The 22684-nt window shown below is 35.6% G+C and overlaps 1 protein-coding gene across 4 annotated transcripts in view; it reads right to left on the reverse strand.

Annotated features, from left to right (window-relative positions):
• The window catches only part of CNBD1 (cyclic nucleotide binding domain containing 1), a 409712-nt gene that overhangs the window by 34762 nt on the left and 352266 nt on the right, over nucleotides 1-22684 (reverse strand). For all 4 annotated transcript variants that reach the window (XM_070630351.1, XM_070630350.1, XM_070630348.1 and 1 more), the window contains one exon: nucleotides 10383-10450. In XM_070630351.1, coding sequence (XP_070486452.1) covers nucleotides 10383-10450 — 68 coding nt within the window. The remainder of the gene's footprint in view (nucleotides 1-10382; nucleotides 10451-22684) is intronic.

The following is a 22684-nucleotide window of genomic DNA, read 5'->3' on the forward strand; positions in this document are numbered from 1 at the left end:
ACAGGGCCAAGAAAGGGGAACCATCAAGAGGAAAATAAATGGGAAACTCACTGCGGGTTTGGAGTCACTTTGAATTCTTGTCTTCTTCCCTAATCTACCTGCCAATATTTACTTTTTAGAAAGTTCAATAGCTTCGTTATGCATTTTATCCAGGTTCTATTCATGAGGTCAGCTTGGCAACTTCTCTCCCTATCAGCCCATCTCTCAAACTCTCTCTCTTTCCCTATTATCTCTCTTTCTCTCTCTCACATACACCTACTTGTACTCAGAGTCATTATGCAATTTAATCCTGAATCATATGAGCTTAAATAAAGATCTAAAAATAGCTGAATATTTATCACTAATTTAAAACAACACCTGAATAAATGAAAGTCTTCGGATTTTTGTTAAGCCTTCTACATATGAAGAACATTAATCCTCCAAGGTATGAATAAAACAGCCATAGTAATAAGAAATTCTATTGTTAAGTAGTAACTCATAATTTTCCTTAGAATTTAAGCCTTTGGTGCAGAAAATAAATGCATGGCCATTAGAAGATCGTTGCATATCAGAAATGATAAGCATTAAATTACGTCAGTGTGGTTAACAACAGACGTGCCATGTATTAAGTTGTCAATTTATGGCTATGGAATGAAAAAACAAATAGATCATATGGTGACTCTAATTTCCTGCTAGACAAAGTTGGGACAATTTCGGTGGGAATTGTGGGGTCATTAGCTCCCTGGAGGTTGTCACCACGTGTAAGTAGTACAGCTTTGGAAAACTTCTCTGTCGTTCTGTTAAATACAGATTGAATCATTTATGCATGATTTACTTAAGGGTACAATAGGAAAAGCCTAATAACATCATTTATACATCAAATAACAGGCATAAATTGACCAATTTGCATTCACTATCTGTACTTTGTATATTTCATGAGCAATGATATATTGTACCCTACGCACATGGTAAATGACAACAATGAAAGTTTCATTGTAAATGCCATAACATGAATCTCTTGTTCCAAAAGTAAAACTCCTATTAAAATAATAGAGAACCTCAAATGCTCTTTATATTTAAATTATTTATGCAGGAAAAAATAGTTGTTCCAGTAACAGAAATGTTTTTAGAAAACTTGAAAACCTGTTTTCAAAAGCAGAAATCATTGCCAAGTTCTAGAAATTTGCTTTATATTATTTTTTCTTCTGGAAAACTGTGATTAGAAACAGAAGGATTTCTCACAATAACTATGCATGAAAAGAAAAGCATATTAAATCAAGAGTAATTTTAAGAGGCCATAACATTTGTTCTAATTAGAAGCAGAACAATTTTCATGTTTCAACACAACATTTGCTTTTTACTTCTTAAACTTTATTTTCTAATTGATTTGGTAAGAATATAAAATAAGGTAGTCACTCTAAATCTTTTAAAATTTCTCTGTGTTTATAGATATTATCTAAATCTCTTTTAAAGAATATTTCAGTTTAAACTAAAATTTAAAAATAATGTATCATATAGTATGGCAATCATGATGCTTAGGACCATCAATGTAATAGAATAAATTGAGCATATCAAATGATTAATTAAATTAAATCCTAGACTATTGAGTCTATTGAGAAGTTATCTAAAGGGAAAGATCAAGTTTCATCCATTTAATTAAAAATATTTTCTGAATTATATTAATATTATAATTATTCCTTCTGTCTGTTCTCCCTTATCATCCATTAATTCATTAAGCAAATGAATAAATTAAAGACTCCCCCTAAAATTCTCTGGTAATGATCTTGGTCATTTTTGTATATTGCTTTATATTCTTATTTCAATCATGAATGAAATAATATACTATTAATCAAAAGAATACTATTGCAAAGTTATACCATTCTGATTATATTGATTAAAGGTAAAATGATTTAAACTAGGTGGTTGGCACTAGGTGATCATGATAAATCTGAACTTAGATTTTCTTTTCCCGTTCAAAAGATATATCTTAAAAAGGTTTTCCCACAAAAATACATACAACCCTACAAAATAAAATAAATCAAGACTGAGTGAGAAAATTGGGACAAAGGGAAAATGAGGATAAGAAGAGGAGATGATGTCAGAGGGAGATGAGTACACTGAAAGCATGCCAAATGTGCCTGCACAGCTGCTAGGATGGGACACAAATTTAGCCCGAAGCTTTCTAGTAGTCAACACAAAGAAGGATCAATGACTCATTTAATGAGTCACAGTCCCCTTGAAAGGAAAACAAAGTACCCATTCAGGAAAAGACCCATTACTGGCACTATAGCCACAAAAAACATTTCCCATGTGCCTTAATAAAAAGAATATTAGAAATTACACCTACATCCTTACAGTGTAGTACATTCAGAACAGCACAGCTCTGACGTTTCTGGTAATAACATCCTCAGATTAGGTTGTTCTGTGACACAGAACACAAATCAGCAAAACCGAAGCAACCCCATTTGGATGAACACACGATCAGATGGTTTGACTTAACCCAGCAATGCACTGCAGCGTGTAAGGTGGGAGGTGTCGTGTTTTCACTCTACTTTAGGAGTAGTCCTGCGTGCACACAACTGCTCACGGGTACACATGGGCACACAGACAAAAGGAGATCCAATAGCACTTTCATCAAAAATTAATAATTTATTATTTTTGTTTCCATTTTTATATATTGTGGCATAAGGTGTAGAAGCGTTTCGAAGTTTCTCGGTTTCTAAAGAGCAGTTTGAAAAGTTCCAGATCTGAGCAAAGGGCTACCTGGAATATCATTTAGGAAATTCTCAGTCACGGATTCCTAAGTGATTCTCGAAGAATGAGAATAAGTGAGAATTACTTCCATGTTATCCTTCCTGACAGGTTTTTGTGATATGACTATTTTTTCTTGTCCAGTACAAAACCAATTGCTTTAAGAGTTAGTGGAATTAAAATAGGATTGCCATCATCTTTTAAAAGGTAATGGCACCAATGGGGAATACACGTACTTGAACAGACAACCTGGGTTGGGCTGAGGGTCTTAAAAAAGTAGTTGTTTGGCTTTTATTTCAAAACCAAACAACAAAGTTTTAAAAATTTGTGTTTTGGAATTGATGCCATGTAAGTGTCTCGAAGTCTGAAGGGAGTTTTAGTACAATTATTAAAAACTTTTAAAAATGCAGGTGTCTGACACCCATTTCAAATATCCTGAATTAGAAACTGCGAAGAGTATGGAGAGAGCAAACATGACTGTTCAAACAGTTCCATGGGTGACCCTATGATGTTTCCTACGTTGAAACTCAGCTGTCTGTTTTAAATAGATGAAATAGGAAAAGTATGACAAAAACTAAAGCAATTCCTTTCCTTACTTTTAAAGTTCAGTCCATTTTGTAGCTGGTCACCCAGTCAAATGCCAAAAGGATGCTGGAAAACACACACCTGCCACATACATTGTGGAGCGAAGAAACAGCATGCCTGTGAGACTTCTCCCTTCTGCTACCACTTTGCCTTTTCTGTCTGTGAGTGCCAACCCCTCAGCCGAGGGAGGATGCCAGGAGCACAGACCTGGGCCTCCACACGTGTCCCCCACTGCGGCTATGCTCCTGACAGCAGTCAGGTACCACTCAGCAGAATATTACACGTGCAATATGAAATTGCAGTCAGGTGAAAATGGGAGACATCAGACAAGCATTATAGACTAACATTTCTAGAGCATAGTGTTCCTTTTTTGTGTAACATATATGTATTTTTACAGAGATTTTCAAAAAATGTCGTAATGTAGTCACAGACAGATGAACCTAAGAAGTAGGGAAGTCCCTAAGAAAAGGAACTTCTTAATTTTCCTTCTGCTTTCCCATTTACCACACTCACTAAACTTATAGAGTGAAATTTTGGATTTTTATCTTAAAAATTAAACCTAATTTTTGGAGAGGGTGTGGAGAAAAGGGAACCCTCATACACTGCTGGTGGGAATGCAAACTGGTGCAGCCACTATGGAGAACAGTATGGAGATTCTTCAAAAAACTAAAAATAGAAATACTTTATGACCCAGCTATCCCACTACTGGGCATTGACCCAAACAACTTGAAATCAACAATCCAAAGTAGCATATGCACCCCTATGTTCATTGCAGCACTAGTCACAATAGCAAAGACATGGAAACAACCCAAGTGCCCTTCGACTGATGACTGGATAAAGAAGATGTGGTATATATATATACAATGGACTACTACTCAACCATAAAAAAGACAGATGCACCCCATTTGCAATAACATGGAAGGACCTAGAGGGAATTATGCTTAGTGAAAGAAGCCAGACTGAGAAGGCAAACACCAGGTGATTTCATTCACATGTGGAATATGAACAAACACATGGACAAAGAAAACAGTTCAGTGGTTACCAGGGGAAGGGGGGTGGGTGGTGGGCACAGGGGGTGAAGGGGAGCACCTATGTGGTGAAAGACAAGAAATAATGTACAACTGAAATCCCACATTGATGTAAACTATTATGAACTCAATTAAAAAAAATTAAATCTAATTGTTCTGCTATATTACAAACCTGATTTAGCTCAAGTAATAATAGAATGGCTTTTCACCAGCTGCACAGTGTGTCTGACTATATTTTTCCATTTTCAAAATACCTAGTTTTATTCTTCCTAATGTGTTTCACTGAACATAACATTCTATACCAAGGGTAAAACTTTTTATTAGTTTTGTCTAATATTGAACTTGACTCACAATGTTTTAATTGTTTTTCTTCATTCTCTTTGCTCACCTTGCTCCCTTTTCAACTTAGGTGAGTCCACTCTAGTCTGGGGCAGTGTTCTCTAGTCTTTCTGTATTTAAAATGTTTTTTGTATGTTCTGTCAGCAACTACTCATATACTTACTAAACTTCCATTATTCTCCATGAGCCTGACCTGTTTATCAAGCCATGCTCACTAAGTACTTTCCTTGAAGTCTAGTCTCTCCACAAAGAATACAGTAAGAGAAAAGGAGTCCCTACTTCATGCACGTGGCAAAGTCTTAGAATATAAATGTTTAAAAGATAAGATAGCTAAGTTAATCATCTTAAGTAAAGGTATTCCTGAGGCTGAAGACATGTGGGTGCAAGGGAGACTCTATTTTAATGTTCTAGATATCAGGGCCGATAGATAGTCTTGAACCATTCGTTGGGAAAAATTTTGTCAAACACTTGCTAAAAAATGTCCTGTGAATTAGGCATGTCCCTGAGATGGAAAACCACAGAAAAGCGGTAGGCCAAAGGGAATACGAAATTAAAACTAACCAGGGAAAATTCTGTGAGTCATCTTTTTCAGCAGAAATATACGCATAACTTCTGCTTCTGGTTGAGTGGATAGCTTTGCAGTAGACATTCTTGCTGAGCACAATTAGAAAAGCTGGGAAAAACCATTTTTTTCAAAGCCTTTGGATATCTGATAATCCCATGAAGACATAAAGATCTGATAATCTGGCCTTAACAACAATTAAAGAGTAAAAGGCAGAATTAGTGAACTGGAGAGAAGAGCAATTGAAAGTATGTAGATTGAAGCAGAGACAAAAAGAAATAGAAATATTGAAGATGTGTAGGAGAAAAAGACATGAGTGAAACTTTCTCACATATATTTAAATGGAGTATGAGATGGAGAAGAAAAAGAATGGGGCAGAATCATTATTCAAAAAGCTCTGAAACCTAAACAGAATAAATAGAAATAAAACTAAAACCAAAGATAGGCACATCAGAATAAAACTACTGAAAAGTAAAGACAAATAGAAAACATTATAATCCCAGCAGGTTATTCTGTGCGTATTGATAAGTTGACTTCATGGTAAAATTTAAGTGGAAACTCACAAAGGAAGAGAATTGACAAGGCAATCATGAAGAAGGACAAAGTAGAAGGATTTACTCTACAAAAAAAATCTAAATTTATATTTAGTCCTCAAAACTTAAGCCATTGTGGCACTGGTGTGTGGACAGACAAACGGATCTACATAAAATAAGAGAGAATACACAAGAAGACTCACACATACGTAATCACCTGATTTGTAACAATGGGGGCCTTGCAGTTCAGTGGACAAAGGGAAAACTGGACATCCGTATGGAAAAATAAAACAAAAAACTTGACCTTAAATTCACACCATACACAAAGTCAATTGAGATTGATTGTGGATTAATCGTGAAAGGAAACACAACCGAGTTTCTAGAAGTAAACGTGGGAGAATCAAACACAGTTTGAGCATCTGAGTTGGGAGTAAGGTCCAAAATGAATTTCAAAGCTGGCTTTTGGTGGCACCAAGGGTAAGATTTGGCTTCGTTCAAATATCCAATAATTATACAGGCAGTACTGAGCCATGTCAGAAAATCCTCATTTTTATAAACTAGTCAAAATTTTAAGTCTGTGGAAAAATGCTGATCAGCATGAAAAAAGTGCATAAAAGATACGGGTGTTTTATTCAGATATATGTTCTGCTCTTTTAATTTTCATTCTTCTGGGATCAGTTAATAAAATGATGCCAGTATGTGCAAAGCGCCAGAATAGATGCTCCTGAAAGAGGCAAAATTTGCAGCAGCTTTAGAATCGTCATGGAATAACATTAACAAATATGGAATTCAAAGTGAACTCTTGCATGACCTTTAACACCCTGGAGAATAAAGCCTGTTTCATCCTTCCTGTGCTACATGGTTTGACACATGTGGCTGGCTGTGCATGCAATGTCTCTTCTTGCCCCCATCAAACCGAAAGTTGGAATTGCTACTTTTTCCACTGAGCATAAAAAAAAAAAATTCACATCAAAATCATTAGTGAGCAATTGGGATTTTGAGGAAAAAAGAATTTTTACTTTCAACCTGCCACTGCAAACAACTTAAGCATTTAATTAGAAATGTGTATTTTCTTCTAAGTCTCTCTTCAGCCACACTTCCAACCTAGGATTTTCTCCTTGCTCGATTTTGCTTTTTCTGCTGCCTTTTCAATGCCCGTTTCTCTGATATATCACATTCCCCACTGTGTTCTGATCCCCAGGATGCGCACTCTAGACCTCTGCTCACACAGGTGGAATACCAGCCAGTCAGCCTAGCACTTTCTACCACCCTCAACCCTGGTGAATAACATTCTTTCTTCCTCATTTATGTATTTCCCACAAAGACTATCTGCATAACCCTCCAAAAAATCACCCAAAGGAGAAGACAACACCAGGATTTACTTGTGATACCCAGGGCTCCATTGACTAGTGGCTTAAAGTCCTCTTCCAACTAAGGGATAAAGGGGCCTTCTCAAAGTCCTGTTCTGGGTGGTGTTTCGGATCCCAGGCTGATGACTTAGCTGTGAAGAATGTCTCTTCTCGTGACTCTGGACTTGTTCTCTCGGCAGAGTCAGGCAAAGTTACACTTGTGTCAGCAGAGGTCAGTGGGTTTATCCTAAGTTCAGAGACGCGAAATTATTATTGCTACAAATAGGATGGTTTAGAAATGAACTTGGAAGTTCAATGCTGACCTGCTTCCCACCTTTCGTCCTCAGAGCCCGCCTCGGGAAACAACTTTGCACAGACCCTCCTCCGTCTTCAGTCCCTAAGACTGGCGTCTCCGCCTTACTTTCAAACCCCTCTCATTTCATGAACTTAATTTATCTAGAACAAGAATATGATTTATACCCTTAAAACAACCAAAATGAATGGCTGTTTCTCGTTCCTAGAGTCTTTGAAAGTCCACTGTTTTTATTTCCAAAATTTGCTTCTTCACGTCTCAGGTGGTCATATCTGCTTTATGTAGGACAACAACCAGAGCAGAATTAAGTTAGTGGGCAAGTCCAGTGCTCAGGGTGAGTTCTGGAGGCCAGTTTCTTCCTGTTCTCCAGCACGAGTGACCCCAGGAAGCTGAGCCACGTGACAGGAATCCACAGAGGGATTTTGAACTGACAATTAGAGTTTCCAGTCACCTATCCCTTTTTATCTACCCGGGGTGGCATTCTTATCTCTAATTTTCTTCCTCCTGAATCACCTTTACTAGAAGACAGATACAAGAGGAAAATTTTGGTTTTTAGTGAATTCAATCTCTGCCCAGGAAGGCTAGTTTATAAATTGCTCTTGAAGTGACTATCTCTGAGTGGCTTCAATGTTTTCTCCATGTCATCTTATCAAAGGGCTTATTACAAAGTCTCTTGAGCTTTAAAATATATGTAGAAGTCTTTTATTACTTGTCTTTTTGCCTTATGATCAGAATTTTGTCATCTAAATCCCAGCTACTTTCCACTTTATAATATTCTGCCACCAAAACAGAGACATGTCCACCTTATGTAATTCCTAGCCGTGGTCTTGCAAATGATTTTGTCACCTCTTTCAAGTCTCTCTACTTTGCACCTGCCACTCCTGAGCGTTTCACTGGCGTATTCTAACCACAAAGCAAAATGTTCTTCTCATGTCACTGGGATTACACTATTCATACATTTCTCTACTTTCTTGTAGCTTTTTACCTCAACAAATCATTCTAATACTTGATTGATGACCAAATCACCCAACAGAGCACTTTCTCCAAGGAATTCTACCTCCACAGATAACCTCTGCTGTGGACATCTTAGTAAATCCTGGAAAAGTTTCTATATCGTAGGAAATTGGCTAAATGTTGTGGCTCAATTACGTATCCATTACTAGCCTAAAACATCAGATGATATTGCTTAATCCTCTCATTCAAATATGTGGACTGGTACATGTATTTAGCACCTCATTTGACTCCTTCACTATTAAACTGTACGCTTTACAACTGCTCATCTCATAACGTCCATCTTCTATGAAGGCATATGCCAACAACCATCATGGTCTGTCATTTGGCAACCATAGTGAGGAAACACTCTTGTCTCAAATTCATCATGGTAGTTTAATCCAAAATAGTGCTAAGAGCTGCACCTTGACGCACAAATCCCCGGGGAGTCCTCAAAATATAACCCAGGTATTGTTCCCTTTGGGGGACTTCTATTTTCACCACACTTAAAGGAGAACTCAACATGTGTTCAGGTTCAACTGTGAGAAAGCATTGAAAGCATCTGAGTGTCATGTGGACCTCACTAAGGATTTTGTGGGGAGCCAGAGATGGGGGCTAGCACTGAGCAAAATACTATAAAGAAGGTAGTCTTTAAAAATTCCTTTTAGAGATCTCTGGTCCTCAAAGACCCTATTTAGTTAAACTGCTAATTCATTTCCTTTCCCCTTTGAATTCTCTGCTGCTTTCTCCCATCACGCATCATAGTCTGCCACCTTTTACAATCATCCAGTTCTGTGGACTTGAGTTCTGCCTTCTTTTCATGTAGAGCAACGACATCAGGCCATCTGGCTTTCTCCAGACCTCTCTGAAACGTTATCGATTTAAACTTTCTCCATATTCTTCATTATATCATAAATTTGTTCAAGGTTTCTTTCACATTTCTTGTAAAAGTTATTAAATATTCTACCTTGAACTAACTAAATATTCTAACAAAGCCTAATTCATAATGCTCCTCCATGCAGTCTATAGCATATTGTAAATATAAGCTTTATAGAGATTAGAATAAGGTGTAGTCATTGCAACTACAAGCAATATCTTATTTACATAAAAAGGACATGCTAAAGCTAAAAAAATAATAACCCACAGCTTTTGAAATATCTCTTTATATGCTTGTACTGCTTTTAAAAAATGTCCACCTTTTTTGTTATTTCATTGTGGCCAAAACACAACATGAGATCTTCCTTTTTAACAGATTTTTAAGTATGCAATGCCATATTGTTATCTATAGGCACAATGTTGTACATAGATCTCTAGAACATATTCATCTTGCATAACTGAAATTTTATACACATGGATTAGCCTTTCTCCTCAACCCCTGGAAACCACAGTTCTGTCCTTTGCTCCCATGAGTCTAGTTTAGATACGTCACACAAGCGGAATCATGTGGTATCTGTTTTTCTGGGGCTGGCATATTTCATTTAGAATAAGATCCTCACGGTTCGTCCATGCTATCACATATTGCAGGCATGAAAAAGATTGAAATTGGACCCTTATCCTACAGCATACACAAAAATCAACTGAAAATGGATTAAAGACTTAAATGTAAGATCTGAAACTATGAAACCCCCAGAGGGAAATTCCTAGAAGAAAACTCCTTGTATGTAAGTCTCATTATACATCATACTTTTGTTGAGAGAGGCTACAAAAGTTTTCATAGTCTGTTATAAATTTCCATGTTACCAAAAATATTACCATAAGTAACAGTGAAACATATAAGCTGGTGGTTGGATCATTGTAAGAACTTTTAAAAATACCTTACTCAATTATTTTCTAGAAGGTGGATAATATTATAGTCATTTTAGTAGCAAGGCTACTAAACACTAAAACATAATAAATGCTTGCATTAATGACCACGAATAGTGATATTTATTTTCACCTAAACATTTTACTTACATCTGTCAGATGGCCGAAAGTTGGCTGAGCTGTTTGGAGCATAAGTTGCTTGGTCACTGGGTCTAATTCTAGAGGAAAGACAAAGAAAATATAATATCAAATATAATAAAAAATAAGCAAGAAGTGGAGGTTGTTAATCTTACCTTTATCAATATTTTGAGAAAGAAGACAAAATTGGATTCCCTAATAATAAAATTGACTCATTGCTGCTGCTTCCTAAATTCACATTCATGAACACCCAGATGATCACAGAGAATTTTAGCATAAATTATTCAATCTAATTTGCACAATGGCTAACTTCATAATCAGAAATTGGAAATTGTTTAGTGCTTAACATGTGGCAGACATTCTTAGCTGCCTACCCCAATGCCATTACCTTATTCCTTGCCAGAATCACTTTCCATGATGGAGGCTAAAAATACTAGATATTTGCTTTTTTTCTGGTATGTCATGCTCCTAAGGCACAGGCATGTGACCAAACCTAAGGAAGTCATAATTTATCATCCAAATGGGGGCATATTTTAGAATAAAAGAGACATATTCATAATTCTGCTTAGACAATAGAGCACACCAGAAACTTTACCAATGGGGTGTAAGAGGAAGTGTGCTGGGGGACTTTTGGGGAGATGTAGATTACAGGATTTAAAAACAATCTAGGATGGGCAATTGCCCTTTGTGTCTTGGACAAGGTTGTGTTGGATTACAAAGCCTGCAACAGCATTTTGGATGCATGAGAAGACAAGACTAAGGAGTACTGCCAACACACTGAGGACAGCTGAGTGAAAAGACAGAAGAGCCAGAATCTTTGCTGACATCACTGACATCATTGAACGGTTTGCCCCTTCTTACATAATAAATTTATCCTTTTAATTAGGTCTTCTTTTTTTCAGTTGTGCCAAAAGCACTCTAAATAATATATTCATAATATTTTTTTTTTAAGATTGGCACCTGAGCTAACACCTGTTGCCAATCTTCTCTTTTTCTTCTTCTTCTTCTCCCCCAACCCCCCCAGGAGATAGTTGCATATTCTGGTTGTACGTCTTTCTGGTTGTGCTATGTGGGACGCCGCCTCAGCATGGCCTGATAAGTGGTGCTAGGTCCATGCCCAGGATCCAAACAGGGAAAACCCTGGGCCGCTGACATGGAGCATGGAAATTTAACCACTCAGCCACGGGCCAGCCTCATATATTAATATGTAATAAAATTTAGGACCACGCTATTTCATGCACAACCTATTCAATTATTGGACAAGCTTTTTTGATCATTTTTCCTTCTTAGGATTATATAATCTTTGTATTCTCTTTTTCTTCAATATTGGAATATATGATGAATCCACTAATATTTTTAAGGTAAAGATGACACTTTCAAGGCAGAGTGTTTGCTATCAGTAAACCTGTTAACCAATTTTACAGTCTACTTAAAACTCAGTATTAATAAAAATATGATATAACTTAATATCTTTAAAACTAACAAAAGTTGCTCTAAATTACTGAATTTAAATAGCAGTGGAGGGGCTGGCTCCATGGCCGAGTGGTTAAGTTCATGCGCTCTGCTGCGGCAGCCCAGGGTTCGGATCCTGGGCGCCAACATGGCACTGCTCGTCAGGCCATGTTGAGGTGGCGTCCCACATCCCACAACTGGAAGGCCCTGCAACTAAGATATACAACTGTGTACAGGGGGGCTTGGGGAGATAAAGCAGAAAAAAATAAAATTAAATTAAAAAAAGTAAAAAAAAATAAATAGCAGTGGAGTCGTTTATAACTCAAACTCATTGGATTGTAATGATTAGAACACATTCCAGCCAGCTAAGGCAAAAAAGATGTATGCCTCAAAAGGACAAACAAAATAATACAGCAGACTCTAAAGACGTGGCACAGTGAGAATTAAACGTGAGATCAGAAATACGGGGAAACAATGGTGCTAGCTTTGTACACTGGGACCTCTGCAATCCACTCATACACCTGCGTCTGCTTCCGTTACATCATCAGCTCCCTGCTTCCACGGCCTGGTTTTGTATGAGACCTAACGTGGGAGACACCAGACCAAGTTTACATAATCTTGTAATTCAGGAAAAGACCAGTTGGCCCCAGTATTTATGACAGAGAAAAGATAGTTGGTTTGCCCAAACCTTCAAATTTGTTTACATTAGAATAAGGCTATATCTCTGGTCCAGTTAGAAGAGATGGATTAAGGAGCTCTCTCTTCCAAGTCTGTGATCAAGACACGGAAATGAAATTGTCTGGTACAAGAAAAAAGTCAAAGAAATTCAACTTTGACTGGACGTATTAAATGCTAGGCACCACTCAGTCAAGTTTCATGTTATCTCACACAATCCTCACATAATTTCTACAAAATGGGTATTCTTGCAACAATTATACAAATGAGAAATTGATGCTCCAGGAAAATTGAACAAGTACATTGCCAGGATTTTAGCTAAGGTCTGTCTATCTCAATAAAAGGGTGGAAAATGGGTAATTACCTCATTGTAAGTTGTAAATATGGTTTCTGCTTTTGTTTTTCATTAACATAAGGCACAATCCAGAATGGTATGGATTTTTCCTCAATTTTATGGGTGCAAAAGTATAAGAATATCTTTATTGCAATAGATGTTAGGATTAATATTCACTTTTTTTACACCAAGCTCAGATTACCCAGATCATGCTGTTGCATTTAATAATTTAGAACATAAATCAATTCATACCAGAGAAAAGAATGCACAGCTAAATTGAAATTAGGAAGCAGTTTGTGGTGTGCCTACAGTATTACCGTAACTTTTAAATTGTGTTTGACTAGCAAAAAATAAACAGTCTGGGAGTGAGTGGTCATTCAATAAGAAGATTTTATTTGACGTGGGGTTGGCTCTCTTCTCCTCAAGTAACTGCCTCAGATGGGAATTCAAAGTGGGGAGATATCGTCTTTGAATTGCAGTCCAGTCACACAGAGAAAACTTTTCACTCCTTTTCTAACAACGTTTTAAGAAGCCAAGAGGCATACTTTTGCCACGGCAAGTGTAGAAAACCATGTGATTCCATTTCAATAATTCTGATAGCCATAACAGAATTATTGCTTCCTTTTCTTTGTAGCTTCAGAGAGATCTCAGGAGGGACAGCTGGAAAAGCGATGTCAGATTGATCTATAGGATATGATGCAAAAGGTCCTGCTGTTAGCAGGTTTTCCTGGAGAAGGTCCTCAAGAGTTGACATGTTTTTATTATAGTTCTTCCACAGAGCTCTGAGACCTCAGTAACAGTTAAAGAAATGATACCGTATCTGAGCTCATTGAACAGAAAAACTAAGGGTTTCTGAAAAAATGATTATATGATGTTTTTCATTTATTCTGAAAATATGGTGAAATATATCAACAAATTTTGAATGTTAAACTGACCTTACAGTTCTGGAATAAACTAAACCTGGTTGCGATAAATAGCCCTTTCTATATATTTTTGGATTCAGTAGACTAACATATTGTTACAATTTTGAAAATATGTTTATAATTTGCATATGACTGGCCAGTAATTTTTTTTCTTGTACTAGCCTTGTCAGGTTTCAGTATAAAGGCTAATTAAAGAAGTTTAGATTTTCTCCCCTATTCTTTAGACGTGTTTGTGTAGGATTGACATATGTCTTTCTTCAATGTTTAGTGGAATTTACAAATTACCAAATCAAATGGGCCTTTGTGGGAAGATTGTAAATTATGAATTTGGTTTCTCTTATAGACATAAAATTTTTACATTTTCTATATCTTTTTATGAAGATTTTCTAAGATTTTGCTTTTCTGGGAAGTGTCCATTTTATCTAAATATTCAAACATTGATATATCAGTAGTTCATAATAGTCTCATAATAGTTTCATATCAGCATCTGTAGCCATCTCATCTTTCTCATAATTAATGTGATAACATGTGTTTGCTTTCTCTCCCTCTCTGTTCTATATAGATTGCTCCAGACTTGTACCAATTTTGTTACTGTTTTCCAAAGCCGTCTTGTGATTCTGCTGATCACACCCACTGTTGGATTGTTTTCTATACACCGAATTCTGCTTTCATTATTTTTCCTTTGGATTATTTTATTTAAGTTGTTATTCTTTTCTAATGCGATGAAGTATGATGAGCTTTTTGATTTCATCTCTTCTGTTTTTCCATTTGTAGCTACTAAATTTTCCTCCAAGCATTATGACTTAAGTGACAATCAAGTTTGGATTTATAATTAGTATTTTCAAAATATATTTCCACTGTGATTTAGTCTTAATTCATTGGTTTTTAGAAGTATTTTTCTTAATTTCCAAACTTAGTGAACTTTTCTAGTTATCTATTTGTTTTATTTCTGAATTAAGAGTAGAGCACATTTTGAATGATTACATCCTTTGAAATTTGGTGAAATGTGTCATGGTACAGCATAGGATCAATTTTTCAAAATATATAACTTGGCAAGTAGTCCAAATGTTATACATTTTTATTGTGATAGAATTTTCACATCATAAAATTAAAATTTAAACTTTCAGCTTTTTAAAAGTGTACAATTTGGTGTTTTTCAGCCTATTCACAAAACTGCACAATCATCACTACTGTCAAATTCCAGAACATTTTCATCCCTGAAAACAAGTGCTATACCTCTTTGCAATCACTTCCCATTCTCACCTGCCCCTAGACGCTGGCAGAACTAATCTACTTTCTTTCTCTATGGATTTGTCTATTCTGAATACTTCATAAATGGAATCATACATTATGTAGCTTTTTGTGTCTAGCTTTTTGACTTAGCATAATGTTTTCAAGCTTCGAACATATTGTAGCATAAATTGATACTTCATTAATTTTTTATGGCAGAATAATAGTCCATTGTATGGATACACCATATTTTCTTTATTAATTAATCAGTTGATGTACATTTAGGTTGTTTCCACTCTGGGACTATTATAAACAGTGCTGCTATAAACATTCATGTAAAAGTTTTCGTGTGGACACAAGTTTTCAATTCTCTTGGGTATATAAGTAGTAGTGGAATTATTTAGATCATCTGAAAACTCAGTGGTTTCCTGGTTTTTTTGGTGAGCAAGATTGAGCTAACATCTGTGCCAATCTTCCCCCATTTTGCATGTGGGACACTGCCACAGCATGGCTTGATGACAAGTGTACAGGTCTGCACTTGGGATCTGAACCCGTGAACCCTGAGCCACCAAACTAGAGTGTGCAAACTTAACTGCTATGACACCAGGCTGGCCCCAATGGTTTGCTTTCTGAGGGCTGCCAAACTGTTTTCAAAAGAGGCTACACCATTTTATATTTCCATCAGCTATGTATGAGGGTTCCAATTTCTTTACATTTTTGCCAAACTTACTATTGTCTTTATTTTTTATTTTGCCATCCTAGTGGATGTGAAGTGGCATCACATTATTCTGGTTAGCATTCCTCCTAATTTAGAGAAACGTGTAGACAAATTACTTGCCCACTTTTTAATTGAGTATTTTTAATTAACTTGGTTGAATTGAAATAGTTCCATATATATTCTGGATATTAGACCCTTATCAAATACGTAATTTGTGAATATTTTCTCCCATTTTGAGGACGGTCTTTTCTCTTTCTTGATAGTGTCCTTTGAAGCACACAAAAAATTTTTTTATTAAGTCCAATATATCTCTTCTTTCTTTGGTTGCTTGTTTTTTAAGTGTCATATCTAGGAATCCTTGACTAAGGCAAGTTTATGAAGGTTTAAATTTATGTTTTCTTTTAAGAGTTTTATAGATTTAGGTGTTACATTTCAGTATTTGATGCATTTTGACTTGTTTTTTGCATACTGAATGAGGAAGGGCTTTAAATTCAGTCTTTTGTATGTGGACATCAAATTGTCCTAGCACCATTTGTTGAAATTGTCTTGATACTCACGTTGAAAATCAATTGACCCTAAATAAGTGGATTTATTTCTGGATTCTTAATTGTAGTCCATTGGTCTGTAAGTCTGTCCTATGCTAGTATTAAATAATTATGTCTACTGTAGTTTTGTAGTAAGTTTTGAAATACAGAAGTGTGAGTTCTCCTATTTCACTGTTCTTTTTCAAGACAATTTTGACTGTTTTAGTTTCCTTGTATTTTCATTTTAATTTTAGGATCACTTTCTCAATCTCTGCAAAAAAGAAAAAGAGCTGAGATTTTCATATGTCAAACCTGTAGATCAACTTAAGGAATATTGCCATTTTAACAACATTAGAACTTCCAATCCATGAATAAAAGATGTCTTTTCAATCATTTATTCTTCTTTAATTTATTCCAATGATGTTTTGTAGTTTTCAGTGTACAAGCCAAACTCTTATTTTATTAAATTTATTCCTAAGTATTTTGTTCTTTTTGATTCTATTATAAATGGACTTATTTTCTTAATTTCATTTTCAGATTATTCATTGCTAGTGTATAGAAATACAATTGATTTTGTATATTGATCATGTATCTTGCTGAACTTATGTATTGACTCTGATAATTTTTTGCAAATTTCTAAGGATTTTCTATATACACAATTATGTCATCACAAAAAACAGCATTAATTCCTCCATTCCAATAAGAACATCTTCTTTCTTTTCTTGTCTAATTTTTCAGGAGGTGATCTTTATTATCCTGAGATAATTCACTTTTATTTCTACTTTGAGGAGTGTTTTTTTTCACCAAAGGGATCATGTAATTTTTCATCTTTATTCTTATCAATATGGTGCATTAACCAAAAGTAGTTGCTTATTACATTGATTAATATTTGCATGTTGAAAAAACTCTGCATTCCAGGATTAAATTCTACTTCGTCATGGCATAATCCTTGTTTTATAGTTCAGGATTCAGTTTGCTAGCATTTTGTTGAGAATTTTTGCATCTATATTCATAAAGATGTTGGACTGTAGTCTTTTTATCTTGTGATATCTTTGTCTATTTTTGGTATCAGGGTAACACTTGCCTCATAGAATGAATTTGGTAAGTGTTCTCTCTTCTACTTTTTGGTTAACCTATTGTTTACCCCAACTGTAACCTGTTGCCTTTGGCAGCTGCTGAGTTAAACAATTGTCTCATTGTTTTCAACAAATGCCCCTGGGGAAAGGCTTTGCACTGGTGAGCAGTCATGTCACATAAAGAGAATTTTTCAAGTTGAGTCTTCCAGAGAAGCAGAGGACAGGCCAAAGAATGACTCGTCTCTGGGAATGAGGCTTTGCAGGGGTTCTAACCTTCTAGACTCTCCGTAGCCGCCAGACTTCCAGTTTTCACCACAATTGCGGGCTGTTGGTTTTCAAGGCTACTGTAGAGCTGGATGGGGGCTTGGTTACAAGGCAAGTTAACATGTGACAAAGCCCACTGGTCTTACTGAGATTACTTACTTATTACTTTATTACTCAAATAAATGCTCCCCAGATTCCTTTAAGCATTTGAATAATTTACAGTGAACTGGAAAAAGCTAGTTTTTACAATTTTTGCCAATGTTCTCAATACTTTTATGGAAGAGAAGTTTTAGAGGTCCTTACTCTATCATTTTTTGCTTATTTGGATCTTCTTACTGTGTGATATAGTGCAAGAGGTATAGTATGTCCTAGAATTGTGGATTTGTGCATTTCCTTTGGTGATTTTGTCAAATTTTGTTTTGTTTGATTTGAAACTATATTATTAATGGCATACAAATTTTAAATTGTTATAGCATTCTGAAAACACTTATAATTAGAAAGTGTTTCAACTTATCTCTAGTAAACCTTTTCCCTTGAAAAGTTTTTTCTTCATATTTTGGATGCACTTTTTTTGTTACTGTTCACATGATAACTATTTTTCTAACTTTTCTTAATTTTCAATATTTCTGTGTCATTTCTGCTTCTTGCAAGCAGCATATAGTTGTACTTTTGTTTTTCATTTTACTGTTTGCTTTCTATTTATCCCCCGTAGTTTATATTTTTTTTATTTTCTCCATTTGTTTTATTCTAAATTTCTTTGTATTATTCAATTTTCTAGTATAATAATTTTATTAATTTCATACTTATATATTTTCCTACTATTTTTAGAAATTTGTACCCTAGAGATGAAAATATATCTAATATTCTTGACTTATGAATCTGAATAATGTTTGGTACTTTGAACCACTTCCCAGTTAATGTAAGAAACTTGGAATATTTTATGCCCAATTACTCATCTTAAAAACATATTTTATCTAGTTTTTTATTGCTCTTTTAGCAGGGAGTTTATCTGAATAAAATAGTCCTTCATAAAAGGAAACAGAACTCTCTCATTCCTTGATATTTGGATAGGAATCTAGAATGTCTATTATTTGTTGCCTTGAAGCGAAGTAGGGAGAAAGGCAAGAAGAAACCTTAATTGTTATGTGGTTAGACACTAGGATGAGTTTCAAGAACTGTAACAACTAGTCATCAATATTCCTTTGCTCAATTCAGATGGGAACAAGTAATACCATAGTACCACAGTGAGGCTGCAGGGGCTACAAGGATGCCCACTTTTGCTCTGAGAGTGCTCTTTTGATGGAGACATCTGCAATTTTACCACTGTATAAAATTTCAGGAGCCTAAAACAGGACACTTTAAGACAATCTTCAGAAATAACCCAGGACCACAAAAGATCCTATGAGGCAATAGTTCTCAGAGTGTGCTCCTCAGACCAGCAGCAGATATACCACCTGGATTCTTGTTAGAATGACATGCTTTTGGACCTCAGCCCAGACTTACCGAATCAGAAACTCTGAGTTTGGAGGCCAGTAAGTGATATGCTATTGGAGCTCCTCTAGTGCTCCTGGAGAGAACTACCACTTTAGGAAAAACTAATGCCACATACTCCAAAGCAAGTGCAGCCTGCTGAAGTCAGCGTCCACATGGGAGAGCACCTCCCGGGTTGTGTTCAGATCCTTGTGGTGTAGCAATGAATGCCAGTTTTTGGATAAAAGACAAGATCCAATGATATGCTGCCTATAAGAGACTCACTTTAACCTTAAAGACACACATAGACTGAGGGCGAAGAGATGGAAAGACATTTCAAGCAAATGGTAACCAAATAAGCAGGGGTAGCCATACTTATATTGGGCAAAATAGACTTTAAACTAAAAATGATAAAAAGAAACAAAGAAGGTCATTATATAATGATAACAGGGTCAATCCATCAAGAAAATATAAAAAGTGTAAATATTTATGCACTCAACATTGGATTACCTAAATATATAAAGCAAAAACTAGCAGAGCTAGAAGGAGAAATAAACAGAAATAAAATAATAGTGGGGGACTTCAATACCCCACTCTCAACAATGGATAGATCATCCAGACAGAGAATCAACAAGGAAACAGTAGATTTGAACAATACTATAGATCAAATGGACCTAATGTACATATACAGATCATTCTGTTTAACAAGAGAAGAATATATATCCTTCTCAAGTGCACATGGAACATTTTCTAGGATAGACTATATGTTATGCCACAAAACAAATCTTAGCAAATTCAAGAAGACTGAAATCATATCAAGTATCTTCTCTAACCATGATGTCATGAAACTAGAAATCAATAACAATAGAAAAACTGAAAAAGTCACAAACACAAGGAAATTAAACAACACTCTCCTGAACAACCAATAGATCAAAGAAGAAATTTATGGGGAAATAAAAAAGTTGCTTGAGACGTGGGTCAGGTCTGGTGGTGTAGCAGTTAACTTCACATGTTCTGCTTTAGTAGCCCAGAGTTAAGTGGTTTGGGTCCCAAGTGTGGACCTATGCACTGTTTCTCAAACCATGCTATGGCAGGTGTCCCGAATATAAAGTAGAGGAAGATACACACAGGTGTTAGCTCAGGACCAATATTCCCCAAAAAAGAAAAGTTTCTTGAGACAAAAGAAAATGGAAACACAACATACCAGAACTTATGTGATGCGGCAAAGCAGTTCTAAGAGGGAAATTCATAGCAGTAAATACTTACATTAAGAAGCAAGAAAGATCTTAAATAACCTAACTCTACACCTTAAAGAACTAGAAAAAGAAGAACAAACTGAGCCCAAAGTTAGCAGAAAGAAGGAAATAATGAAGATTAGAGAAGACATAAATGAAATAGAGAACAGGAAAGCCATGGAAAAGATTAATTAAACTAAAAATTGGTTCTGTGAAAAAGATGAGCAAAATTGACCAACTCTTAGCTAGACTAACCAACGAAAAAATAGAGAGAACCCAAATCAACAAAATTATAAATGAAAAAGGAGACATTACAACTGATATCACAGAAATACAAAGGATCATAAGAATCTACTAAAAACAACAAACTGAACAAACTAGAAGAAATGAAAAAAAATTCTTAGAAAGATACAACCTACCAAGATTGAATCAGGAAGAAACAGGAAATCTGAATAGATCAATTACTGGTAAGGAGATTGAACCAGTAATCAAAATCTTCCAATGAAGAACAGCCCAGGACCAGATGGTTTCGCTGGTGACATTTACCAAAGATTTAAAGAAGAATTCATACCAATCCTTCTCAAACTCTTCCAAAAAATTGAAATGGAGGGAACACTTCTAAATTCATTTTATAAAGCCAGCATTATCCTGACATCAAAGCAAGATAAGGACACTACTGGAAAAGAAAACTACAGGCCAATATCTCTGATGAATACAGAAGCAAAAACTCTCAACAAATACCAGCAAACTAAATTCAGCAGCACATGCAAAGCATCATTCACCATGATCAAATGAGATTTATCCCTGGAATGCAAGGATGTTTCACCAAACATACATCGATCAACGGGATATACCACATTATTAGACTGAAAAAAAAGAATCATATATTCTGATTAGATGCAGAAAAAGCATTTTATAAAATTCAACATCTGTTCATGATAAAAATACTTAACAAATTAGGCCCAGGGGAACATATCTCAACATAATAAAGGCCATATATGACAAGCCCACTGCTAACATCATACTCAATGATGAAAGGTTGAAAGCTTTTCCTTTAAGATCAGAAACAAGATAAGGATGACCACACTTATCACTCCTATTCAACACAATACTGGAAGTCTGTGGAAGTACTGGCTTAAAAAAGACGCATAGATCAATGGAACAGAATCTGGAGCCCAGAAATAAACCCAAGCATATACAGTCACTAATACTTGACAAGGGAGCCAAGAATACTCAATGGAGAAAGGACAGTCTCTTCAATAAATGATGCTGGGAAAACTGGATATTCACATGTAAAAGAATGAAACTGAATCCCCATCCTACACCACTCACAAAAATTAACTTGAAATGGACTAAAGACTTAAATGTAAGAGCTAAAATCATGAAACTCCTAGAAAAAACAGGAAATAAGCTCCTTGACACAGGTCTTGGTAATGATATTTTGGAAATCACACTTAATAAGCACCAGCAACCAAATCAAAAATGAACAAGCAGGACTACATCAAACTAAAAGCTTCTGCACAGCAAAGGAAACCATCAACATAGTGAAAAGACAACCTACAGAATGGGAAATAATATTTGCAAACCATATGTCTAATAAGGGGTTAATACCCAAAATATGTAAAGAATTAAAAAATGGGCAAATGACCTGAACATTTTTCCAAAGAAGATATATGAATGGCCAACAGGTACATGAAAAAATGCTCAACATGACATAGTCATTAGGGAAATGCAAATCAAAACCACAGTGAGATATCACCTCATGCCTGTTAGAATGGCTATTATCAAAAAGATAAGAGATCACAAATGCTGGTGAGGATGTAGAGAAAAGAGAACTCTTGCGACTATTACTAAGATTGTAATGGATACAGCCATATGGAAAACAGTATGGAGGTGCCTCGAAAAGTTAAAGATAGAACAACCCTATGATCTAGCAATTCCACTTCTGGGAATATACCCAAAGGAAACAAAACCACTAACTTGAAAAGATATCTGCACTCCCATGTTCAACGCAGCATTATTTACAACAGCCAAGACAGAGAAATAACATAAGGGTCTAGCAATGGATGAATGGATAAAAGTTATGTATATGGTATATTGTTTAGCCATAAAAAAAAAGACAGAGAAAATCCTACCATTTGCGACAACATAGATGGTCCTTGAAGGAATTATGCTATGTGAAATAAGTCAGACAGAAACAAATATTGTATGATTTCACTTATTGGTGGACTCTAACAAGAAAAAAAGATCCCATAGGAAAAGAGATCAGATTTGTGGTTACCAGAGGTGAGAGTTGCGGGAGGGGGAATTAGAGGAAGATGGTCAAATGGTACAAACTTCCAGTTATAAGATAAATAAGTACTAGGGATGTAATATAAAACATGATGACTACGGGTAACACTGTTGTAAGATA

This window comes from Equus przewalskii, chromosome 8 (assembly GCF_037783145.1).
Source record: "Equus przewalskii isolate Varuska chromosome 8, EquPr2, whole genome shotgun sequence".
Taxonomy (NCBI): Eukaryota; Metazoa; Chordata; class Mammalia; order Perissodactyla; family Equidae; genus Equus; species Equus przewalskii.